At 39.8% G+C, this 27,614-nt stretch overlaps 1 protein-coding gene across 2 annotated transcripts in view; it reads left to right on the top strand.

The window, feature by feature from the left end:
• The window catches only part of FGF12 (fibroblast growth factor 12), a 364,984-nt gene that overhangs the window by 104,621 nt on the left and 232,749 nt on the right, over window positions 1–27,614 (top strand). Inside the window, exon 1 of one of the 2 annotated variants that reach the window (XM_008151605.3) lies at window positions 1,934–2,132. The exons of the other annotated variant lie outside the window; for it this stretch is intronic. Within the exon in view, the coding sequence (XP_008149827.1) occupies window positions 1,934–2,132 (199 nt within the window). Of the gene's footprint in view, window positions 1–1,933; window positions 2,133–27,614 lie in introns of those variants that run through there. 2 annotated transcript variants of the gene reach the window in all.

Raw genomic sequence — 27,614 nt, 5'->3', positions numbered from 1 at the left:
CCACCTGGCCCCACCTGGGCGCTCTGGAGCTTTCTGGAGGGTGGACCAGCAGCGCCGGAGATACTCCCACCACCACCGCTCTGGGTCCCACAACCATCTCAGCAGCAGTCGTCCCTGCGTGGAGTTTCCTATGGAGCTAGCGCTCTAGCCCAGCAAGCAGAGCTCACTGGGAGGCGGTGACAGCGCACGGGAGCTGGTTCAGCTCCCGGCACCCAGAGCCCCAGCCCATGAATGAGAATCCGCCCTGAGAGCCCCCTCCGGGGCCTGGGTCCGCAACGAAGGAAACCCCGCTAGCCCAAGGCTCTGAGCGGCCACCCGCACAAGTTGGGCGAGTTGGCAGCAGCCCTCACCTGCCTCCTGGCCGGTGGGGCCCCAGAGTCTGCGTCCGTCCCTCCGGCCTCAGGACCCTGTTGGACGCTCCGCCGCCTCCCGCAGTGGCCCCAGACGGCCCAAGGGCCCCGCCTGCGCCCCTGGCGCTAGACCATGGTGGGCAGCTTGGGCCGGAGCCGCAGCCACCTCGAGCCCAGGTCGCCTGCAGCCAGCCCCCGCCCCACCGGAGCGGACACGCGGGTGTTCACAGCGCACTGGTTACTTCCTTCCTCAGCCGGGATGGGCCCCGCTGGACTGAGTGATCGGCCTCCCGTCCGCCGGTAATCCCCATCTGATCTGCTGCCTGGGAGCCATCGACTGCCAGGGGGTGCGGACCCGGGGCCAGCCTGCGCGGAGATGACCTGATCCAGCACGCCGGGGCACCTCCTCCTTCCTGTGCTCCCTCCGAGTCGGTGCCGAGACAGGCTCTGTGCTGCGGGAGGACCATGGCGGGGAGCTCCCGTTAAAGGCGTGTGGGCGCCGCGCTGGCGAGGACACCTTCAGCATCGCTGCCTTTTGAGGGGGCTTTATTTAAACGACTGAGTCATTCCAGATTTAGGATTCCCTAAATAATCACCGACTGTGCCCGTTTCGTGCCAGAAAGCAAGCGGAAAAGAAAGAGCACCCGCTCTTGGGACCCCGGTATCCCTGCTCCCGCGGGTTGCTCCCTGAGGAGTGCCTAGCCCTCGAGGATCTCCCTCCCTCCCTCCCTCTCTCTCTCTCTCCTTCCTCCCCAGCCCCCTCATTCCCTCCCTCCTCCCTAGCCTCCTGCCCTCTTTGCCTTGCTGCTGGCTGGCGGGGAGTCCGCTTACCGCAGAGGTTCCCAGCTGCCCCCTCCCTGAGCCCCTACCCTGACTCCTGCTGACCGCTCCCACTTCGCGCCTCTCCGGATGTGAGAAAGGCGGCTGGGGAGATGCAATTCTTAGACCTCACCCAGCCGGGAAGGACCTCCTAATCTCCAGAACTGCGGACCGCAGGGAGTTAAATTGCTGCCTTCCTCTCCTTCTCTCTGCGGTTGGTGGCTTGTTCTCTAAAGGAACGTTTTATTCACTTTTTAAGTGTTTTCCACGGGGGGCAAGCCTCCGTACCTGGTCCAGACTCTGCTTTATAAACGGGTTCTGTATGATGTCTGTGTAGATATACTTTGGACACCTTACAAACGCTTGCGCCTCTGCAACAGGGACACGGCTTGTTGTTGTGCACATCTTCTCTTCCCCTTCCACTTGGTACTCTGAAGGCAGTGTGACCCAACTCCCCAGTGCCCCCCGGGACGCCGATCGCTTGGGGTGCACGAGTCTAGTTAGCAGGAAGGCCTGGGAGCGCCCCGCCCCCGCCCCCTCCGCCAGCTGTTGGGGGAAGTTTACATCTGGATTTTCACACGTTTTGTCGCTGCCGCCCAGACTCTGATAAACCTTGTGGGCGCGGGTTTTCGGAACTGCAGCCTTTTCAAACATTAGCACTGCCTCCCGCGCCTCCAGGCCCCCCGAGGTCTGCCCTAGCCCCAGCGGAGAGCAATCCTGAGGGCGCAGTGGAGCCCAGGCCCTGTGTCCCGCACTGAGCAGCTATGGCTGCGGCTATAGCCAGCTCCCTGATCCGGCAGAAGCGACAAGCGAGGGAGTCCAACAGCGACCGGGTGTCGGCCTCCAAGCGCCGCTCCAGCCCCAGCAAAGACGGGCGCTCCTTGTGCGAAAGGCACGTCCTCGGGGTATTCAGCAAAGTGCGCTTCTGCAGCGGCCGCAAGAGGCCAGTGAGGCGGAGACCAGGTCAGTAGAAACCCCGACAATGGGCTCCCCAGAGGCTGACACCCTCCTCCTCTTCCGCAAAACACCTGGGAACAGGCATGGAAGGGAACCAGTATTCCCTTCCATTCTGGCCCCCCTTCTTTCTTAATTTTCAGACATCTCTCTGTCACCCTCTTTCAGTTAATAGCTTTCTTGTCCCATATTTGGGGAAACACTTTATACCTTGCTGTAACTATGGTTTGCCCTAGGATGAGAGTTATGCACATAAATATTTCTAGTCCCATGTAGCCTGTAGAATCCTTCAGGGCACCTCATTCATTTTTTATTTCTCTCTCCATCCATCCATCCATCCATCCATCCATCCATCCATCCATCCATCCCTTACATTACCTACTGAGAATCTAAATATAAATAAGCCCTTTATCCCTGTATCTCATACTTCTTAGCACATTTCTTGACTCATAATAGACCCTTAGACATCTGACAAACTTAAATTTTATTCTCTTTTTCTAACTCTTCCTCCAGCAACACATGATACTGCATCATTCAGATCTTCCTGTCAATTTCTCACCTCCTCATGTTCCCACTTGCCCTTTCACATAGACCTCCTTTTCCTATGCTCTACAACCAGCTACTCTCATGGTTGCCAAGGACTCTGCTCATTAACTTTTCTGCCCTGTTACTCCCATTGTTTGTACACTCACACTTACTTTTGCCACACTAAGGGGAAAACATAGTATCTGCAGTTTGGTCGCAGGGAGGGTAAAGAAAACTTTAGACTTAGAGATTTTCTTGGCAGGCCTTTCTGAAACTGATTCTCTTATCTGGCCCTTAATTCAAATGGCTGGTCTGTAATGTGTGTCTGTTTACAAAGGGAAATTGGACCCCTGGAGTTTCAGAGTGATTCCTCCCAGCTCAAGCCAGGCCAGTGTCCCAGCTTGAGAGAATAAAAGCAGAATTGCCCAGGTCTGTGCCTCCACCAGATTTTATTGATCCTCTGGGTGTGGCCTGCCGGGTCATTTATAATCTGCAGATATTCTGTCCATACTGTGGATGACTGAAAGGAAATACTGCCCAGAAAGAAAGCTTCCATTCTGTGATTAGTAGACTCTTTTAAGTTGGGTCTTTGCAACTCCGTGATGTTCTCCTGGGTTCCAGGAATGAGGCATATGGGCCAGGTTCAATTGGGGTGAAGAAAATGCTTGGAAAGTTTAGACAGTTGGGATCAACAATTGAGAAATTTGGGATTAAGTCTTGTGAAGAAGCCATCTCAATCTCATTGTTCCATTGGGTTTTCATGACATTGTTTTCTTTGTAGCGGGCTCCTTTTCTTATTCTGTGATGTTGATAAAATAGAAAATTTCAGGAATAAACCAAAATCATTATGATCCCGAGGCAGGAGCTACTAAAGTCTCTGTTATTTTGCATCTAATTAATTTCATAAGTTGAAGCTTTATACAAAAACCAGAGTTGCCTCTGCACAGTGAATACTTTGCATTAGGGGAAAACAAACTTCCTGGTATTATGCAGCAATCCTTTGGGGGCCATCTTCTCTCAGGGCTTATGTAGTTTACAAGGAACTTCAAGCCTCTGAATTCAATGTGATTCTTATGTCTCAGTCTCTGAAGTATGTTCTTGCACTGTAGTTAGGATAATTACATGATATTTGTGAATAGATCTTACGCAGCCTCCTCAGTTCAAAACTAGCTAATAAAAATGACAGGTGGATTGTATGTATGAATGGATAAGGTAAACTCACCTCATCTTTGTTGAAGTTTGATTTGCAGATGAGCTGTTTGCATGGCTTACTTTTGCATAGGGAAATTGCTTCCTGTGGCCCTTTTCTTAGCATCTCATTAGAAAATAGAGAATTTGAGGGAATTGCTGAGTTTAATGTTTTCTTTAGTGTTCATTTAATCTGCTCCTCTTTTTCATCTACTTAGTGTACATCTTGGCAGAGAGGATCCTGACTGGTGACTTCCTTTAGCAAAAGTGTCACAGTAATCATCTGGCAGAAAGATGATAATACCTGTTAAGACAGGCCCAATGCAAGGGTGACATGCATGTATCTGTACACCAGGGACTTCAGTTTGCTGCAGCTTAGCTTAGAAGAATGTGAGTGTGGGGTACCAGAAAGCTTTCTGGGAAGACAATAGTGTGCTATCATCTTTACTAACAAAGCCAAATAATTAATCTTCTGATTTGCTGTCAGCAACCATGATTCATGTAACAGGGCATGAGCCTATTTATAGGGCAATAGCACTTTCCACATCTCAATTTCAGAGAGAATTCTTTAACTGGATTGGGAGGAAGTTGCTAAACACCAGAAATACAAACCATTTGAGAGCACCTGTTTTATAAGGACTTTGATATTATGTTCACTTAATATTTCAGTTATTCTTCAACTCACTAACACATATTCTTGTGAACTCCAAATTGAATCACCAATAGTACAGTGGTCACATTCCGTTGCCTAGACTTTCCAAGGATTGAGGCTGAGACAGTGAAACTAAGCCAAATTTGAATGGGAAAGGCCACGGTTGTATATCTGATTTCAGGTCTGACACATTTAGTGTCTCTCAATCTCTTGTCTTAGCTCACTGAGTTTTGATATGTCCAATATTGAAACTTGATAAATGCAGTGGGAGTACTGAAATTACATGATGAAGGTCTCAGCTTTCAGAATCATGATATTGCAGAATGAAAATGTGAGAACTGGCAGGGTGTACCTCACATCACACACTTACAGGGCTATGGTTCACATCAGATACTTTGTGAATATCATCCCTGGAGCACAATGTGATGGCTTACCCTGGGATTGTGTAGCAAAACTCTTGCTTATATGAGAAATCCTAGAGTCAGAGTTGGTGGTTTATACAAGCTTACACAGCTATACTGTGGCAAAATTGGGACCAGAACTAGATCAAATTGATTTTTTTTGCCTTCGCTCTTTGCAACACAACACAGAAAAAAAGTAGAATGAAGAACTTGGTGTCCTCTCTCAAAGGATGGGAATAATTTTGTGTATTTTTTTTTTACCATTAGGAATTGTTGTTCTGCTAACATTTTTTTATATTTTTAATAGATTTTTGAGAGAGAGAGAGAGAGAGAGAGAGAGAGAGAGAGAGAGAGAGAAGAAAAGAAAGAAGAAGAAAGAAAGAAAGAAAGAAAGAAAGAAAGAAAGAAAGAAAGAAGAAAGAAAGAAAGAAAGAAAGAAAGAAAGATTGCTATAAAAATGAAACATCAATTGTTTGTCCCTTGCAAGCCCTCTTTCAGGGATCTAGCCCTGACTAGAAATCAAACTGGTAATCTGTCTGTGCAAGGGATGCCCAACTAACTGAGCCACACTGATCAGGGTGTTATCTTTATTATTTTGTAATTAGAATAGGAATAGGGTGGGATAGAGGAGGTTACTGGTAGAGGGAGACATAGGTTAAGTCAGGCATTTGGGTTCTAAAATGATCATCCTATAGCTAGCATGCATTATAGAAGTAAATCCAATAGTGAAGACATACAGCCAGCATAGGAATACTTAGTTCCCTAGGCATTGTGTGGGCTGTAGCTCTTTCGAAATGAAATGTTGAAAACCTTAAGCTGGCAAGTTGGCTGAGGTCATTGAACCATAAAAAAAAGCCTTTAGAATATTTCTCTTTGTTCACTTTCTAATATAGGAAGAAGCATTCTTATGGTCATTGTTTGAGTCATTATGTATGTGTGAAATACCTGTATGAGCCAGGCCAGCTAGAATATTTTCTTAAATGTTGATACCACTTAATTTGCTATATTTAGCCTATTAGTGCATCCATGTGAGTTATATAGCTTATTCATTTCCTACATTTATTTTACTTATGAATAGAAATATAAATGATTGACCTTAAAGTATTTATGTTTTGACTGAGAAGTTACTACAGGTAATGGCTAGCACTCACAATGAAAAGAAGGGTGTTGATAGAATCTCTGAATGTCAGAGCAGCCATGAACCTTGGATGGAGGTCATCCAGTATCACTCTTTAATTTTTCAAATGAATGCCTTTCTGGAAAGTACAGAGTAACTAGACAAACCTAAATCTGTGTATTTGAAGTGATTTTGTGTTTTTATTATTTTCCTATAAAATTTAATTTCTCCCCTCGAATTAGAGCATTAAAAAACTCAGCAATCAGAAAATTCATTGGCTAAGTAAATCACATATTTTTCATAAATGAAGTATTTGGCTTTATATGCTCCTCCCTTTTTAAAAGTGATGTAGTATGTTGCCCTGGCTGGTGTGTCTAAGTGGGTTGGAACATTATCCCAAACACCAAAAGGTTGCAGGTTTGATTCCCTGTCAGGGCACTTACAAAAGGTTGTGGGTTTGTCCCTGATTGGGGCATGTACTGAAGACAACCTGACCATGCTTCTCTCTCACATCAAAATTTCTCTCTTTGTCTTTCCTGACCCCCCTTCCCCTCTCAAAAAATCAATGAACATATCCTTAGGTGAGGATCTTAAAAATACATATAAATATAGATGATGTAGTATATTTACACTGAGTGGATACAATAAATCCAAGAAGAGATTATAATTTTTATTGCTTTTCATTGTCTATTTCTCTGAGTTTTTGTTTCTACTGTAATCAAATTATGGATATTCAAAATATTTTAGTATTATTCCAACTTGTATTGGTAGATGTATAATATTTAATAGCACACTCATTCAAGTTTTTACTATCAAATACATCCTTTTAGATAGAAAATCGAAACTTTAAGAAGACAACTGATGAAATGGGGAAATGATGCTTACTCAAGTTATCTATGGAATATAAATTAGATTTTTAAAATTGAAATAATTTTGGTTCATATACACATCAAGTATAGATTCATATGACAAGTGATATTTTACATGAGTAGCAAGCACTCTTATTGCATTCTCTTTTAAAAGTGTGACTCATGATGAACAACAAAATCAGCATAATTAAATATTTGTCATGCTTTTTGTTTTAAAATAACAACAAAAAACAAGCTTTTCTCTTCAGAAACCCACTCTAGAGTTTAAAATGATGTTTTGTATGTGTTTTTAAATCCTTTTTTCTACAGTAGTGCGTTTTCGTCAACAAATTATGCTTCCATTGTAAGAACACTATAAAATAGCAGGTACTGCGGAGTCTCCATCTCTCTTTTTTTTTCTTTTCCCTCATCCCACAGAGATCTCATCAAGCATAACTCAGGATTAAATCTTTAAAGTTTTAATGAAGTTGATATTCTTGAACAGAAATAGAAAAACAATTTGCAGGAAATGAGGCAGTCTTTGTATTTGAGGAAGCAAGAGGAATATTTTTGGAAGACCTTTAGAAATGAAAGCTTTGTATCATAAAATTATATTTAAAAAAATACTGGGTTTACTAGGATCATACCACCTTGCTGTTGTTCTAGGTGAGAACATATTTATGCACAGATATTATATACAATGTTGATGTGGTTAGGAAAATTTGTTAATAGTGACTACTTTTTTTCTTGTCTCTTTCTTGAGTGCTTCATCAGTATTTGCTATATATATTTTCCTTCTGGAATTATAATATAGAGGGTGTCCCCCAAAATGTATACACACTTTGAATGATTATAAAGTCAGTATTTATTAGCATACAGTTCATTTTCAAAATTTAAAAGAATCTACAAAATTGAATAAATTTTTTGTCAATGCCTGTTTTCAAACTGATGACCATTCTGACCCAGGCACTGCTGATAACGGGAAGCCATGCAATAGCAAACATCAAGAATCATTTCGTTCGGTATTTGTGCACCCTCAATTCCTTGGCTGTTGCCAGTTTTGTACCGTAAACTTTATCTTTTATGTATCCCTATAAAGAAAAGTTCAGTGGCACTTTAGAATAAATTTTCCTTGTTCAAAGCTTAGTCTGGTTTCACCCATTATTTCAAATCACTTAAACCTGAGAAGGCGTGAAAATCAAGTGAGTTATCAGCTGTTAAAGTGTGTATACATTTTTTGACACCCTATATTTGATGAAGACTCTGAAAGACAGCCTCATTAAACATAGGGACCCCTGTAATATACTTCATTTTGGGGTTCTATTAATAGCTCACCAATCACACTGCAGAGCTTTACTTGTTGCCCAAAGGAAGATGCGCCTCATCTAAAGGGCTCCGATTCTGAGGCCACCTCCTAAGTGTCTGTGAGGAGGAGCCTTAGGTGCAAAATAACCATGTATAATAATAGCTCCTAAATATAACAACTGACTACTAAATGACTTCAGGATGTACAGTTTCTTCACCATTTTTTGTGCCTTTTATATTTTATGTTTTTGTTTGTTTTGAATTTTTATTTATATTTTACTCATTTCTTTTCTTTTTAAAATTAAATTTATTGGGATGAAATTGGTTAATAAGATTATGTAAGTTTCAAGTGTACAATTCTATAACACATCATCTGTATAGTGATCCACGGACATAGGTTGTCCCATCTTTGAAATAAGAAAACTAAGCTAAGTGGCAGAAAGACTTGTTTCAGGTTCAAGGAGTCAGGGACTGGCTAAGCTGTGCCATGACACCCAGCCCCCACACTGCGGGTCATCTGTCTTTATCTTCCACCACCTTTAGCTAAGAAGGCTGAATCTGAAAATATCTCACTTGGTTCACAACGGAAATTGTTGTTGGGGGGAATCCAATGGAGAGTTCAAGGAATTGTAGAGTGTGATGACACGTTTGCTTTGCTGTGTGTCTGATCTAGAGCCTCCAGAGAGTGTCTCAAGTGAGGAGGAGGGGGGAAGTGGAGACTGATCAAAGCCTTCAGGCCAGAACTGAAGAAACAGTAATCAGGCTATGTTGTTATGTGCTGGTGCCAAGCACCTGGCTGACAAGTCTCTCTCTGCATGCCAAGGGCCTTAGAGCTATCAAGAGGTGCCACTTGGGGCACCTAAGCACTTGCTGTGAGACTTGGGTCCAGAGGGATAGACTTTCTTGACTGTGAACATAAACAATTGCTTCAGATGTTTTCTAATGTAAAGAGGTTAATAACAGGGTCAGGAGAGCCCTGTAGCATTTAATCGTTTTTTGTTTTTTTTTTAAGTTACTGTTTAAGTGACAGTGTACTAGAGCAATTAAATACATGGACTTTGGTGTGGAATCTGAATTCAAATTTTGGAAATAATATTTGTAATAACATTAGGCAAGTTTCTTAATATCTCTGAGTCTCAGTTTGCTGGTTTCTAAAATGAAGATATCTCTAGCATTTAGTGAGGAAATGTCCCTCTGAATAAAAGGTTATCTAATACCCAATTTCAATGGAGGAGGGGTGAGGCAGTTTCCACACCAACAGAACTTCTCAGATGCCAGCTGGGAGTCTTACAATGAAGATAGTGTCAGATTCCATAGGTTCAAGGCTCAGTCCCACAAGACAACTCCCCCTGCCCCAATCAGACACCTTTCCCAAGTCCAGGCTGTCACCTGTGTTCTAACCAACTATGAACTGGACCCTCTTCTTAGACTTCAGAAGCTAGTTGCAAGTTCAGGTTGTTGCCTCTACTTCTGACCTACTGGTTATAAATTAGAGGTTTCCATGATTCCCTCCTCAGGTTCAAGTAATTTGCTAGATTGGCTCACAGAACTCAGAGAAGCATTTCACTTACTGGATCATTCCTTTACTATAAAAGAATATAACTCAGGAAGAGCCAGGTAGAAGAGATGCTTTGGGCAAGGTATAGGGACAAGATGTGGAGCTTCCATGCCCATCCAGGAGCCCCACTCTCCACAAATCTCTTAGTACTCAACAACCAGGAAGCTCTTTGAACTTGTCCTTTTTGGGTTTCTATGGAGGCTTCATTACATAGGCATGATTGAATCATTGGCCACTGGTGACTGATTCAACCTCCAGCCCCTCTTTCTTCCTTGAGCTGTGGGGTGGACTGAAGTTCCAACCTTTTCATCACTTGGTTGGTTCTCCTGTCAACTAGCCCCTCTCCTTAGTTTTGGTCAAAAAATCACCTAATTAACATAATAAAGACATCCTACCACTGTCATCACTTAGGAAATTCCAAGCGTTTTAGGTCAGTGCCAGAAACAGGGATGAAGACCAAATCTATATATATTTCTTATCAATCACAAGAGGACATTATTTAACCTTTTGCACTCGGATGTCGAGTGTGACGGTTATTGAATGTATCAATAATTTGAAATATAAAAAAATCCAAATAAATAAGTTTGTATGAAAAGAAACTCCAGTTTTTTTATTCTACTGCCGTGCTTTGTAAAATCTAGGGGATTTAAAAAATTAAATCCCGAGTAGAATAAAGGAATCGAGAAAAAAGCAAGTGAGTGCAAAGGGTTAAATTGAGTTCTGAAGAATGATGCAGGCAAAGAGGATGGAAGAATGTTCAAGGCAGAAGAGAACAACTTGCATGAAGATCAAGGTGAAAAGGAGTTCAGTGCTTTTGAGGAAATTGAAGGACAGCTTGAATAATGAGAGCAAGGGACACAAGTGATGTTGGAAAGATTGTCAAGGGCATAGTTGTGCAGGAGCTTAAAATCCTTTGAAGGGATTTCAAATTTTAATCTAGGATCCAAAGAAGAGTTAGAAGTAAGCGGATGATATAATGTGACTTGGATTTTTAAATAAATGCTATGGTTTTGGAGAGGAAAATGGACTGCAAGGGAGCCCTAATAAAAGCAAAGGAATAAAAAAACTTGGAGGCATCAGTCTGGGCAAACAGTTCTCAAAGTATGGTACAGAGGTTCTTGGGCAACTTGCAAACCTTTCAGTGTGTCCACAAGGTCAAAACCATTTTCATAATAACTTTAAATAATAATAATTATTATTATTTGCCTTTTTTACTCATTCTATTATAAATGTTTATCGGAATTTCCAGAGAACCTATGATATATCCACAATCTAAAAGGGCTATTCTAATTTCCATCCTTTTTCAACCATATATCAGGTTATATTTTCATACTTAAACTAAAACAAAGTATAGCAGGAGATTAAATACAGAAGCAGCCCTAATCGGTTTGGCTCAGTGTATAGAGCATTGTCCTGTGGACTGAAGGGTCCTAGGTTTGATTCTGGTCAAGGGCATATACCTTGGTTGTGGGCACATCCCCAGTAGGGGGTGTGCAGGAGGCAGATGATAGATGTTTCTCTCTCATTGATGTTTCTAACTCTCTCTTCCTCTCCCTTCCTCTCTGTAAAAAAAAAAAAATCAATAAAAATATTTATTAAATAAATAAATAAATACAGATGCAGACTTGAGAATCTAGTTGATTTCTATTGTCAGACATTAAAGAGATTTACAAACATATAAATTACTTTTCACTCATTTTTTTTCTTGTTTTGGAAAATAAGACATTTTGTTTCATTAAACATGATATTTATGGTATATAGTAAACATTTACTTGGCTTATAATTTTTATTAAGATATAATTTACATAAATAGCATTTCATATCTTGTGGCTCTTATACCAAAAATAATGATTCTGCCCAGCCAGTGTGGCTCAGTGGTTGAGCATCGACCCTTGAACCAGGAGGTCACTGTTCAGTTCCAGATCAGGACACATGCTCGGATTAGTGGCTTGATCCCCAGTAGGGGGTGGGCAGGCGGCAGCCTCTCAGTGATTCTCTCTCATCATCAATGTTTCTGTCTCTTTCTCCCTCTCTCTTCCTCTCTGAAATCAATAAAAAAATATGTATTATAAAAAAATAATGATTCCATTTATGAATGCCTTTAATGAATGGGATAATTATTTATGATGCAAGGAACACATTCATGAGGCCCAGAAACTGTGTACACCAATTTTCATTATAATGATGATTCCTTCCTTTTGCTTCTTGTTAAATCTTCCAAGTGTTTAATGGTGTCCAAAACCTGAGCCTCTTTATGTGATATGTCTGTGTGCCTCATCTTCCTAACTATCATGCTGGTTCCTAAGGACAGGACCTGTGCCATGTTCCTCACTAGATTCTCTGTGCTTAGCATCCTGCTTGTGTCACTGCAGGTCCTCCATCGCTGGTAAATAAATGAGTAAATGACAAGCTGACTCAGTGAATCATACTTTTACAGCAAGAGGAAGAAGAAGAGGATTCTTACTAGTAAGTTAGTGTCTCCAATTTTCACATGAGGATGCTGAGGTCTAGCAAGCCTGGAACTTCCCAAGAGCTTCTCAAGTTCACAAGACTAGTTCAAATTAAATTCTGGGTTTGAACTCAGGCTTGTTTTTCCTAATCTGCTTGTTTTGTATACTTTGCCAGCACTGGAAATGGACCTCAGTTTCTTTCTATGAAAAACAGGAAAACTATATTAAAGGATATTGAAGGGCCTTCTTAGCATGAAAATTCATCAAAACAGCCCCCTCTCCCAGGAGACACACTCATGACGAGAGACATGAAATACTCATCTGCTTCCTGCTTCCTACTTACAAAGGAAGTATACAATTTTTTCCAAGTCTGCTGTTAGGATATTCCCAATTGTGTTCCATGGTTTAATGACCTGCAATGTACTATTAAACATGTATTTGTCTAATATATCAGTCTTTATTTCTTTTGACCTCAATTCAGGTCTATTCTCTTCCTTCAAAGATTAGTAATTAAATCCCATATGCTTTAGTGTTTTAGACATTTTTAAGCCTAAAATCAAAAAGGGATTGAAACAAAATGTGAAAGAGATTCAAGAGAGAAAATCTATGAGATTGTTCAAGTTATTATACAAGGAAAATGACTAACAATGTCTAGAATATATGTTGTTATTGCTACTAGTGATATAAATGTTATATTTTAATTTGGGAATTCAAAAGATGACCCTGATCTCCTTCACAGTGCCCTACAATAAGCTAATACCCCTCAAATAATTAAAAACCTGGGATAAAATTTAAATAAGTACTAAAACCAGGGAACTATATTCAAATTTCCTGGTTAGAATAAGTGCCAGATTCTGTTTTGAGATAAATAGCTCTAGCTGAGTTGTCCACATAATATTCATTCCACTTGTGATGTTATGTTGGGGAGAAGACTTAAAGAAAGGATAGCCACTCAAAATCACCTAAAAAGGCTAGAACAGAAAAAAAAGGTTGGTTAGTATAGGAGAAATTAATACAAAATGATGGCAAATAAGAAAAATCTCCAATTCCAAGGAAATTTAAGTCACTATGGAAAGAGTTAAAGCTGTGGTGTTGTCATGTTTTATTGCTTTAAAGGAAGACCGCCATGGATTTTTTGCAACCGGAGCATAGTCATGAGGAGGTGGGCAAGCGGTGTAAGAGGTGATGGTCCAGAAGCTCAGAATTTTAGGAAAGGAAATTACATTGAAGAAACACATGTTTCCTCTACAGTCCTCTTTCTGTGGGATATCCCACTGGAGCTTGGAGAAGATTTACCTTCTTTCTCAGAACAGTAGAGAGGGTTCCTGTTTGCCTCCTTGCTGAACCTGTCCTTCCCCAACAGATCCCAGGGCTGGACCATTATCCTCTACAGCTTTTGCTCCGTCAAGCAATTGGCAGCATCTTGGCTGGGCTGCCTCCACATTCTGCTGCTATGGTATCTATCCTGAGAGGTCTGCATACTCCTCTCTCTTTACCTACAGGTCACGAGGAAAGCAGCACCAAGAAAGAGAGTCACTTTAAAATAATGCTTTTCCTAGTATTTACAAAAAAAAAATCCCTTCTCTGAGGTGTTCATGAGCTGCATTGCTGGGTTACTATTTGGCTTCTACAATTAGAGTCCCATTAATATGATTCTGTTAATGGGACCACTGTCTTGGTTGGGAACCTGAAGATGGAGATTCCACTTGGCCGGTGTGGCTCAACTCATGAACCAGGAGGTCACAGTTTTATTCCACTCAGGGCACATGCCCAGGTTGCGGGCTCAATCCCCAGTGTGGGGTGTGCCGGAGGCAGCAGATCAATGATTCTCTGTCATCATTGATGTTTCTATCTCTCTCTCCCTCTCCCTTCCTCTTTGAAATCAATAAAAAAAACATATATTTAAAAAATATGGAAGTTCCTTGGCTCCCTTGTTACTTGCACCTAAACCACACTCCTGCCCACTCTCTTTCTCAAGCTCGGCAACCACTTTCAGTCTGAAGCTTGTTTCCATGGAGCTGGTGGGGGAGGCTGGTGAGGCTGGAGAGCAGCAAGCTTCATGCTCCTTGATTCATTATTTGAATGCAGACAATGCCTACAATTTTTATTAAAAATTCCTGTTAGAATTGGCACTTTAAGACTTTGCCTCCTGCCATTGCATATATGCACTTGAGAATGAGTATCTATGGCTCAGCCTTGAAAGGTCCACCTAGTGGGGTATACAACTTAACGTGTGGTGGGTTTGAATTGGAAAACTCAGGGCTCATTATACTTACCTTATGGAGGGGGAACAGAGACTTCCAAGGTGTAAGTTAGGTTATTCCACTGGAAAAGGGGAGCAAGCACTGGAACTCAGCATAAGCCAATGCCTTACGGCTATGCCACAGCTGGTCTCTCGTGGGACGTTGTGAGATGCTGGAAGCAAGATCTATTCATCCATTTTTGGTCTTGAGCAATTAAAATGTGGGTAGTCCCCTTTAAATATCTGTAGTCAAGTTATATTGCCAGACATCTATCAAATATTTGTTTGTCGTGTGCTTGGGAACAGGATACAGCAATAATGAGGAAGTCCCTGTTTTTTCCTGTGGGGCAGTATATAATTAAGATTTGTTAACTCTGGCCGGCTTTGTTTTACTAGGTTCCAAGTTGTAGTTTTGCTGTGTTCTTTTGGACAGTTTCTCTTTTAACGTCTATATTTCAAGAAAAGCAGTAATTCCTTCATTTAAAAAAATAAATTAGCCACAGTCTGTCTTTTAAAAATACATGTGTGGCCAGGCTGTTTTAAGATATATTATCAACATGAATAGGCTGCACAATGAAGATTTTTTTTTTCTCCACCCCTTCTCTAACCAACGCTCTAGCCAACCCCAGCCTTGTTGACATTCATAGGACATTTACTGCATCTATTTCACTTCCTTTAGTTTGCAGTTGTTTCCACCAGGGATGCCCTTAACCTCCACACCTAGTTTTACTTACCCAGACACAGCCCCTCATTTAATTACCCTGCTGCAGTCCTGCCTGCACATTGTTCGAAGCCCAGCTCAACTCCAGTCTCTTCTGCCAGATCTTCTCAGATCCTCCCAAGTAGAATGAATCACTGCCTGCCCAGGCTCCATTTGGCTTTATAACTGTATTCTCTGCAGTTCAGTCTGTTTTGTGTTGTAATTAGTGTATAAGTGCATGTCTCTGCCTTTGGAATGTGAGTTCCCAGAGGAAAAGGATCCTATCATTTCCATGCTTTCTACATAGTAGGTGGTCACAAATAGCTCTCCAAAATGAAATGAATTCTGCCCACGGCATCAGTACTAGTCAAGCTCCCAGGGAATTTCTGCCCAAATGTGAACATGCTGAACAAGAAAATGAATTAGTGTATGAGGCTAATTTTCATTTGATATTAAAGTACAAAAATATCATAAATCCATTTTCATTTGATATATAGCCAGTAGATAAATAGAATCTCATGCCTTCTCTTCCTCCCCAACCTAACTTCCACTTGCAAGCCCTGTTTCACTCAGTATACTTTTCTCTTTCTCGGCAGAGTGACTACTTATAAAGGGGGTAGTTTCTATGGGAATTCTCAAAGAGAGATCATCTTTATATTAATTGATGTCTTTACCTCAGAAACCCAGGGAAAGTGAGTGGTGTACCATTGTGGGAAAGGGCCCGTTTCTATTTTGACTGGCTTTGGTTTCTTAACATTGGGTTAATGATAAATAACCTTTGCCATTGATTTCAAATTCAACCATGCCTGGTCCTTACATTTACAGTTGAAACCAACAAGTCATTTTAGTATTAAATACCCTTGAGGGAACATATTCACTCTGGTTTTACTTTCCTTGGTAAAGCTCCAAGTGATGGGGGAATACAGTATTGATTGGGTCTAATGAAAAAGCTTTTTTCCTGTCAACTCTTTATTACCTCATTGGCTTCTCTTCTTCCCTCTTCTCTTACTCGGAAAGCTATTGATAGCACCTTTAAGTAAGTCTTCGGTGTATGTTACAGTCTGCTGTGTTTATTCTATTGCTTGCTTTGAAACCTAGCCTTTTTCTTGAGAAAATATGAACAAACAAGGCCTTTGATTCAGTCTCAGGTAACAGTGTTATAGAAATAACATTGGACTTGAAGGCAGAGTCTTTTTGACCTTGGGGAAGTCCCTTCGGTGTAATTTTCTCATTTTCAGAATAAATATCAGATGGTTTCTGAGATTTCTTTAAGCTTTATCATTCTTGATGTGTATTTCTGGTACTAAAACTTGTAGAGGGAAAGTGGTTGGATTTTAAGATATCTGTATGTCGGATATAATAAAATAACATAATAATACGTTGGATATGAAATTCTAGAAGATTTGACAAGTATATGAAATGGAATAGCAAAAAATTAACAAATATATTTTTGTTTAACTTCTCTCTTCTATATTCCTTGTTTATTCTTAGATCCTTTATTGTAATTTAACACAAATGGAATGTATTTCTAAATTTTCTTGTATTATTTAGTTTTTAGCATTTCATTGTGCAGTCAGTGTAGACTATTATGTAAGTTTGAACTTCAGCACTGAAGTGATTTAATAAGATGGTGGAGCCATATTCTGTTCTGTTTATTACTATTGCAGCCTCAAGATAACATAACAATACAGAATAGACAGCAAAAGGAATCATGTGATATTGAGTGAAAGTTGAAGGATTATTTCTGAATAAGCTAATATGAAATGTGTTTCACAACAATTTTAAATTAAACAGTGGGAATTTGGTATACTATAGAGTGCCATAAGAATTGGATTGGTATTACAGAGGAAAGTCATGCCTTAATTATTAAGTTTTTAGATTTCCCAGACCTTGGTAGGTAGACCTTGGTATACACCTTATTGATATATTTTCCACCAAGACATTATCAATAAAGGAAGATAATAAATAGCACTCTTGTCATACTCTTAGGAATCATTACATTTATATTATGGACACTTGCTGAAGTTTAATTGTGCCCAATAATGGCAAAATTGCAAGATTTAGAAAGGAGCAATATAATAAAAATATTGCCTAAAATGTGATTTTAGGGTTTCTGTGAGTTTCATTTATGTATAGTATCTGTTCTTATGGGTATTATTGGTATTCAACCTTTCTCATCTTTAGTTTTTTCCATTTTTTATTTGTGCAATGTGGTGACAATATACATAGGGGGAAATTCAGTTTTATCTTTTAAAACACTGATCATGTTATTTCACCAAAAATAACATAGATGCTCTATGAACATCCATCACTAGAGTTATCTTCTTATATACACTACTAGAGGCCCGGTGAACAAATTTGTGCATGGGTGGGGTCCCTCTGGGTGGCCTGCGGGGATCGGGCTGAAACCTGCAGTCCAACGCCACTTGCAATTACTACCCACCGCTCCTGCTCATCCTGTCACCACTGTGCCTGCAGTAGGCTCGCACCCAATGGGTCCGGATTGGGAGAGGCTCACACTGCCGCAACAGCGCTTGCCAGCCATGAGCCCTGCATCTGGTACTCTCCCAAGGGCAGTGGCCTGCAGGAGTGGCCTGAAACCAGCTCTCCAACATCGCCCATGGGGTCCAAGATTGCAAGAGGGCACAGGCCAGGCTGAGGGACCCCAATGGTGTATGATTGGGCGGGGAGGGACTCCAGGGTGTGTCCGGCCCATCTCGCTCAGTCTGGATTAGCTGGACCACAGCAGCAAGCTAACGTACTGGTCAGAGCATCTGCCCCCTGGTGGTCAGTGCACATCATAGCGAGCGGTTGGGCAGCCTTAGCGTATCATTAGCATATTACGCTTTGATTGGTTGTTGGGTTGTTCTGCCGTTTGGTCTATTTGCATATTACCCTTTCATTATATAGGATTGATCCTTTGGGAAATCTGAGTTTGTCAGGTGAACTTTTTTGACTCAACTCTACCCCACAACTTGGGTAGACATAGGTAGGACATATGCAGATTTAAAGGTAATATTATATACATTAATATTGTAATCATAGAATCTCAGGATAATAAGGGACTTTAAAGATCACTAACTTGATATTTGATACTTAGACTCTATCACCATTGTTCATTTATTTATATTTTCATACAATTATTTGACACACATCCATTGTCTACTTGTAATCTATACTCATACTCTATCAAATACCATGGTATGGGACATCAGAGAAAAAGCCAGGTCTTTTTCATAAGGAGGTTGTGGGTTCATAGAAATACAGCACATCAGGAATTTCACATGTAGTCCATCTTTTCACTTGAACAGTTTTAGAATTCTTTAGTTATCTAGTTTATTTCCATTTCTTTATCTGTGCTGTATGGTTACAGTATACATAGGGAAATTAAGTTTTCTCTTTGAAATATTGACCACATTATTTCATTAAAAATAAGCTTGGTCTATCCCCTAAATTTCAAGCCTAACACAAAGTACCTTTTAGGATTTATAGCACCTAAAAGGATTCATAGCATCTAAAACTGCATGACGTGCTGGTGATCCTGATTATGTGTCTCTGGACAAGCTCCAATTTATTAATATCAATATCAATGTAGAGGAGCTTGTAATAATCCAGGTTTGGGCTAATAAACCCAGAGTAAAATACCCTCAGTCTAGTTTAATAATTACTGTGAAGTCTTAAAGAGGTCACTTTAGCCCTCTGCACAGTCATATTTGGTTAACTTCTTGTGACTGCTGTTTAAACTGTGTTTTGAGAAAAGAACTTTATAATTTCACAGTAGGCATTTTCTTATTTTTTTTTATGCTAACCAAACTCTTGGGACTTTTCTGAGAGGTTTTTGCCTGCATTCTAAATGAAGTCTCCAATTGTCCAGACTCATCTAAATTGATTGAGGCACTTCCACAGGTAGATTTCAACAGAATGTAAACTATATGCTCAAAGGTCTTATTGTGTTTAATTTTAAGAATTTTGAATACAACTTTATTCACAATTTCACAGTTATAATCTGTGCAGTAATATCATGGAGATAGTAGTTCTTATTGTCCTTTTGGTGCTCATGCAAGTCCCATTCATCAATTCAGTCCTGCACCTCATTGGTTTGACCTCTGCAAAGTTTTATTCATTTATTCATCAGGCACTAACTGAGGACTTTCTGGGAACTATAAGGAATAGAAGATGAATCAGGTATAGTCACTAACATCACATAAACTGAAAATCTTAGTTTCATATTATCCTTTTCCATCCCTACTGTCACTGCCAAGATTTAGGAGCTTCTTGTGACAACCTAGAGTGTTGTAATCTCCCACCTAGTGTCTCAATCCCTTTTCTAGAACCCCTGATCATTCCTTACACAGAAATTTTCAAAAACATATTTAATATTGTGTTAGTTCCACAGAAAAACATTTATAGCTTCCTAATTGCTTTCAAAAGCACCTTTAAATGGCTTAACAGTGGCTATGACTTCCGGAGATCTTATTCTATCAATCTCTTTATCCTCCTCTCTGAGTTAGTGCATTTATCCACAGCCCCCGCACTGAGTGCTGCATTAGAGCCAGGCCAGGGACATGAGAAGGATTTCAATAGGAGTAAACGTGGGCGGTAAGCACATGAACAAAGGAATAGAGATGGGAAACTGTATGGTTGCATGTCCCAGTGCTTTTGTTGTTGTTTTTTCACTTTGTGAAGTCAATTAAACATTAAGCATGCAGAAAGCTTAGTTTCCTTTTTAAAATCTAGGATTAAGAAAGAGGAAGTTCTCATGCTGAAGGTATAGCATTAGAATACATGTAAGCAGTTCCCAACCTTCACCTTGAGGAATTCTCAGTCCAGATGGTCCCAGACCTCAAAAAAGTGTGGAATAGATGTTAAATTAAGTTTTTCCCCTTTTATTAGTCATTCAATTATGTATCATTGTAAGATTATTTCTTCTTTTTTGGTGGTTGTCGTCTTCTTCTCCTCCTCCTCCGCCTGCTCCTCATCCTCCTTTCTTAATAATCAGGTATCACAGACATCAGTATCAGGAAATAATTGACAAAAGTTTGGCATTGCTTTATATTTCCTAAGATATGAGTAAAAGTTTTAGCTCATTCTGTTTTTCTTTTTTTTCATGTTTCATTTTAAGAAAACTGAATATTTTAAAATACATTTTCCAAACTTGACTACTTATTTATATAATATTTCAGTCTGACAACATATAGCAAGTTGCTTTAAAAAATGTGAAATATCTGAAAAATATAAAGACATTTATGATGTTTTTAATTAAAAACCAACCTTCGTTCCAACACTTATTCCTTATCACTGTATTGAAATTATGTGTTTGTATGTCATATCTCTCCCTTTATAGATTGATTTGAATTAGTGCATGATTTCCAATTATAGTCCTCATAAAACCTAGTGTATCTGACATTTCATAATATTTCACTAAAAACTTATCTAAAATATGTCAAATTCTATAACTTCACATATTTGTTTTTTATTTTTAAATATGTTTTTTATTGATTTTAGAGAGAGAGGCGGGGAGGGAGAGGGATAGAGAAACAGAAACATCAATGATCAGCTGTCTCCTGCATGTCCCCTATTAGGGATTCAGCCCACAATCTGGGAATCTAACTGGTGACCTCTTGGTTCATGAGCTACACCAGCTGGGCAACTTCACATATTTTAAATAAAATGTACTATATATTCTGATACCTTCTAAAATAATTCATTTTTTGTAGTTGAAATTCCATTACACTGATTTGGATTGTTTTTCTCTTTGCTTATTTTCATAAGCACTTATGTTTTAGGCACTTTCAATTACATAAAATGAGTCATGCAATTTCTGTTTGGTTACTCTACTTACTGAAAATAACTCTCCTAATTTATTGAAAGAATGAAGTAAGTCATAAAATAAAATCTATTTAAAAATTATGAAAGATTAAGTAGAACTTGGTTTTGTGAATTTTTTTATTAGTAAGCCATTTTCCTTCTCCAAATTAATAATTAAAAAAAGAGACATTCTTGGATGTCTAATCATCTAACAATATGGCTAGACATACTTTCTTGCAGTTCAATGAATCTTAAAATTCTAAGCTTCTGAGTGACTTCTAACGGTCTTACACTTGTCACATCTGTTCTGTGAAATCACAAAAGGGCCAACTGTGAGGTGTCATTTGAGATCCTCCTCTGATATATCATCATGAAATATTAACCAGCTCCTCTGTAGGGCTTTCCCATGGGCAGGCCTTCCAGGGCACATTCAGATTCACTAGTAATAATGGTATCTGATTACAGTCCTTGGATTTGCAGTGCAGTCATCCCACATCTGAGACAGGAACACTTTCTTTCTCAAACACAGAGCACATTCTTGCTAGCAATTGCTCTTTTTCATATTCATTGTTATTCATATTATTGTTACAGAATTATGTGATGTCCTATAATTAGCTACTATGAACATCTGCAGTATTTAGAGATACCAGAGCATATGTCAACCTTATGGAAGACAATAAAGTTTATAAAGGCACTAGCCCTGTACCTGAAGCATAATTAAGTGCTCAGTTCTGTTTAGGTTCTTTTTTTGTCTCCCAGGGTTTGACTCTAATTCCAATGCTCTTTCCACTACACAAGGTTATCTCTCCCAGTAGCCTCTTCATTGGGTAGATCAGAAATAGTTTTATTTCTGCACTTATCCAATTGGCCATTTTTAATTTGTGTTCTTTACATACTAGTACTTCATGGTTTCTGTTCATATATTGCCATGTATGTAGAAATATGAAAAGAAAAATTATATAAATCACTATCATAATGATTATATCAGAACCTTTTTTAACTTTCACATTCACTTTTATTCTTCTGAATTTCAGTGGATGATAGGACTTTATCATAAATAAATCATCAATTTTTGTCTATAATTAAATTAAGAAAATTAGAAAAGAAATTTTTAAAAATATGTTTTATTGATTTTAGAGAGAGGTAGGAAGTGGGATAGGGAGATAGAAAAATTGATGCGAGGGAGAGACATGGATGAGTTGTCTCCTGCATCCCCCCCACTGGGGATTGTGACTGCAACCCAGGCATGTGCCCTGACCTGGAATTATACTGAGGACCTTTTCCTTCATGGGTTGATGCTCAACTACTGAGCAATACTGGCCAGGCTGAGAACAATAATTTTTAGTAAGATTTGAATGTTGTTTTGGAGGGTGAGATGTATAAGCATTGCATCCCTAAGTCGTAAGTTAGTCAGAACTTATGGCAGATAAATTTTTTGTAGAGAAAAATGAAATAATGGAATAGGACACTAACAGTAATTTTTACAAATTGTATTTTAGATATGTTCCTGAGATACACTGCAGCTAGAATATTGTTTGAATCTGTAATGCACATACATACTTACACACTAACAGATGTGTGAGTAAATGAACTATCAAAATATATACAGATCCATGAAAAACCCAGATAGCAATATGTATTTAAGTCAGATTGGAACTGTAGAATTAGCTCGGGAGAGAAGGTAACTAGGTTCATGTTCAGACAATGTCTGAACAAATAAAGGTCCTCTTCATTTATTCATCCCATACTGAAAGCTTATGATGTGCTAGTAAATGGGTTAAGTAACAGTTATTACAGTTAATTACTTCACCTTTCTTTTTAAAAAATATATATTTTTATTGATTTCAGAGAGGAGGGAGAGGGAAAGAGAGATAGAAACATTAATGATGAGAGAGGATCATTGATTGGCTTCCTCTTGCATGCCCCACATTGAGTATCGAACCTGCAATCTGGGCATGTGCCTTGACCGGGAATCAAACGCTGACCTCCTGATTCATAGGTCCATGCTCAACCACTGAGCCACAGCCAGCTGAACATATTCACTTTTCTTAGCCTCAGTTATCTTAATGTTAAAATAATCAAATAAATAGGCTAATGAGTCTTCTAAATCTTAGACAGAGGCCTTTGTCCTGAACTCTGCTCTGGACTTCTTCCATGGAGCAGGGAGGTCAAGGGGCTAAGGGTTCATGTCCACCTGGAGCCCATGCTTCTTCATTCTACACTATCTGGAAACCCTAGAATTCTCACCCAACTGCACTGAGCTCTTGTCAGGAGCTGTGTGGGCATTTTCCCAGGGAAAATTGCACTGCAGGAGGTGTACATATAAACTTAAAAGGTCATCAAGGCTGCAGGAGGTATGGATGGTACTTGGACATGGAGGCTCCTGTGTCCATGTGAATATATATCAGGCCCCTGTCAGTGTGGGTTGGCTGGAGCCTGGGGTGGGAAGATGAGGTGTGAGCTATGAGGTGGGATACAAGGTTTCTTAGTACTGCTCTTTTTCTCAAAATGTTCTGAGAAATTTAAATTTGACCTTGGGTTTCTGAGTCACTAGGAAGTTATAATTTTCAGGTAGCAAAACCAAATATGTTTTATTAAATAGTTTGTTACCTTGATTTATAAATTTAAATATCAGACATATTGTATATGGGTTTCTTGCTTTGAGCCCTGCAAATATTAGGAGTGGGTTTGAGTAATATCTACCTTAAAGGTCTATCTCATGGAGCATATAGGATACATATATGTCCTTAGTATTCTAATCTATATAAAACTTATATTAGAAAACATCTGCATAAATTTAGGATATGTTATTACTATATCATAATATAAAAATAAATAGTAACAGAAGGTGCCCAGTGGTCATGATATACTTGATAATTTTCATATAATCTTAGTACATAGTGCTCAGGACCTTATAGGAATTCATTGCCACAGCCACAGTGAAATTTGTTAAACATGGCAAGCCCATTCACATCTGTGTCTTTGCACATGCTTTCTGAAAAAAAAAAATTCTTATATCTTCTTCTTGAATCAATAAATCTATCTTCTATCATCTATTGCTACTCTATACAGATGAATCTACACTAATAAAAGAGAAATATGCAAATTGAGTGTACCTCCGCAACACCCGCCAGCCAATCAGGAGTGAGTATGCAAATTAACCCAACAAAGATGGAAGGTTAATTTGCATATGCAGGCGTGGAGCAGCCGGGCAGGGCGGGATGCTTGCTATGAAGGGGAGGGCGGGGGGCGGAGGGAGCTACAGGAGTGGCGCTCCGCCGGGAGCGAGGACTTGCAGGCTCCCGGGCGGCCAGGAGTGAAGCCAGGGGAAGGAAGGTCTATTCTTGCATGGATCTTTGTGCACCGGGCCTCTAGTATATTATAAAGTAAAGAATCTAAGTGACTTGCAGAAAATGACAGTGTTAGTTCTCCTGACATTAAAACTCTTCTAGCCTAACATAGGGATACATAGCTAATTGGTCTTCCAGTCTATCTGTGCAGATGGTACTTTGAATGACACCCCTGGAACTTGGCAATGGTACATTTGTAGTGACTAAGTGAGGAAGTCATTACTCAAGCTGTGTGTGTGTGTGTGTGTGTGTGTGTGTGTGTGTGTGTCCAGAATTCTCAGATATGTATTGGAAATCTTGAGAATTACCTGCTATAAAGAGGAGCCACCATATTTGGGAGCTCCTCCATACTTTTATATCTGAATAAGCAAATAGACACCTACTTTATCTTTTCCTCCTAGCTGAGACTAATCTATATTCTAAATTGCATCCCCTTCTACTTTCATAGGAAGTTCACTTTATCTTAACTCCTCTCTCGAGGATTCTTGTTGTTTTCAATTTTATAGGCTCAAATCTTTCTTTTTACACTTAAAAAATTGTTTTTAATTTTTCAGTGTTGAGACATTTATATAACTTAAGAAGTGATCACCCTGATAATTGTAGTACTCATCTGGCACCATACATAATTATTACAATACTAGAGGCCCGGTGCCCGCAATTCATGCACAGGTGTGGTCCCTAGGCCTGGCCAGCGATCAAAGCGCAAACATCTGTCATGGAAGGGCAGGTCCCAGCTGACCTCTGGGTCCTGGGCAGCACCTGGGACCTCGGGCCCTCATGCGCCCCCCTCTGCCTGAGTCATCGGGCCCCTGCCTGGTTCCCTCAGCTCCTGGGAGCCAGGCAGCAGCCCCGTCTCCCTATGCCGCTGCTGGTCGCCCTCTGCGGGGCAATCAGTGGGGCGATTGAGCCCTGTTCACACCTACCTTCGTCTAGCGCTGCCTGCTCACCTGCTCCACCATCCCACTACAGTCTCACTCTCATTGGGCCAGCATCACCTCCACTGCTGTCAGGTGACAGCACCACGTGGCCATTGCCCGCCATGTTCCGCACTGCCCCCTGGTGGTCAGTGCACATCATAGGGAGTAGTCGAACTCCCAGTTGAACTCCTGGTCGAGGGGACAATTTGCATATTAGTCTTTTATTATAAAGGATTATTGACTATTTTCCCTATGTTGTACTTTATATCCTGTGACTATTTTTATAAATCGCAATTTATACATGTTAATCCCTCCCCCTTTTTTACCCATCCTGCAGACAAGAAATCTACCAGATGCAAAGTTAGAAACAGGCTCAATTCTTTCTCAAACAATCAAACAACCTTATCACCATTTTCAGTCATTTGTCAGTGTTTTGTTTTGTTTTTAATATATTTTTATTGATTTCAGAGAGGAGGAGAGAGATAGAAACATCAATGATGAGAGAGAATCATTGATCAGCTGCTTCTTGCAAGCCCCACACTGGGGATCCAGCCCACAATGCAGACATTTGCCCTGACTGGGAATTGAACCATGACCTCCTGGTTCATAGGTCAATGCTCAACCACTGAGACACACCAGATGGGCAACTTTTATTCATGTTCAAACTTAAAATCCTCTCTATTTACTGTCAACTATGCTGCAAGTATCACTCAGACCTTATATCTTTCTAATCTGGCGTTTATCCTCAGCACTAGCAATAATGCTCTTGCCACAGTTACTAATGACCTTCACTTTACTACATCTAGTGGATATTGTCCATTCATCATTTTTGTGATCTCTTGGTAGCACTCAACACTGCTGGTCCATCCCGCCTTTTGAAATATTGTTTGTGCTCTACTTTCTAGATTTTCCTTTCCTCCTTAATTAACTTATCCTCTTTTATTCCATCATTAGAGAGTCTCAAGGCTCAGTCCTGGGACATAAACACAATGTACTTTCATGGCTTTACTTCTCAAAAATCAACTACTGCCACTTGTATATCCTTTGTAAAGGCTCCTATCTGAGCTTTAAATCTGTATATCCAACTCCCACTCTGTTCCTCAAATTGAAAATGTCCCTACCTAAATTTGAGGATTTACTCCCAAAAATCTATTTTTCTTTTAATGTTCCTCTTATCAAATAATGGCACCGACATCTATCTTGCTTAAACCAGAAACCTTGGACTCAACCTTGACTTGTTAAGTAAGGTCTGACCACAGAGGCTTATCTGGGTCCAAAGATGGGTGAGAATGACCACTTTTAAGACTGCCCATTCACTCTTTGTTTTACTTTCACACCAGCATCTGACCAGTGCAAACAGTATAGTATATAGGCTGACATGTACAGTTCCCCATTACCACTCTAATATATCACAGAGGCATTCTGAGCTCAATGTAGCTCACAAGGGGAGAGGGATTTTCATTAGGTCAAGAAGTATAAACTCTTGGTTTTACCTTTCATGTCATGCTGGGAATTTTATGTTATTTGGAAGTCATGGGGGAGATATATGCATTAAGGTCTATTCTATTTTCTACTTGCACTGTCTATTTTGATTGGCCTCATGCATCTCCTTCTCTGCCCACATGAAATTAATAACAAAGTCAAGACAATTCTACATCCTAAACTGCTTTCTGTTTCCAGAACACTGTAATCCAAATTGGCCATCTCTTGATTGATCAACTGCTGTTACTTTCTAACTCATCTCCCTACCTAGTCTTCTATCCATTCTTGAACTTTTAAAATATGAGTTAGGTCTGGCTGGTGTGGCTCAGTGGTTGAGCGTTGATGTAGGAACTAGGAGGTCACAGTTCGATTCACGGTCAGAGCTCATCCCTGGATTGCAGGCTCGATCCCCAGTGTGGGGTGTGCAGAAGGCAACTGATCAATGATTCTCTCTCATTATTGATGTTTCTTTCTCTCTCTCTCTCTCTCTCTCTCTCTCTCTCTCTCTCTCTCTCTCTCCCTTATTTTCTAAATTCAATAAAAATATTTTTAAAAATGAGTTAGATTGTATCATCTTCTTGCTTCAAACTTTTCTATGTATCTTCATTATTCTGTACACAAGCTAAAAGTTTAAAATGTAAGTATCTCTTCTATATGGTAATTTTTATAATTCAGATTTTATAATTACATATATTGGATTAATACAGTTGGGAAGTCCATACATATACATTATATAATTATGAATTATAACTGTTACATAATTATAATTTATTTGGGTTGGTTATTTGCTCTAGGTTCATAATAGCAAAGGAAGAAGAAATAATTCTATTGCTTACGCAAGCTAGCAGCTTTCTTTGAGCGACTTTGTGCTTTTTTTTATAGCAATACATTTTTTATTGCTACAGGCAATAGAGAGGAAGATAACACTAGTAATTGGTAAGAAAAATT

This window comes from Eptesicus fuscus, chromosome 3 (assembly GCF_027574615.1).
Source record: "Eptesicus fuscus isolate TK198812 chromosome 3, DD_ASM_mEF_20220401, whole genome shotgun sequence".
In the NCBI taxonomy this organism is placed as follows: Eukaryota; Metazoa; Chordata; class Mammalia; order Chiroptera; family Vespertilionidae; genus Eptesicus; species Eptesicus fuscus.
The sequence above is the reverse complement of the archived record's forward strand: the minus strand, read 5'-3'. Positions and strand labels throughout refer to the sequence as shown.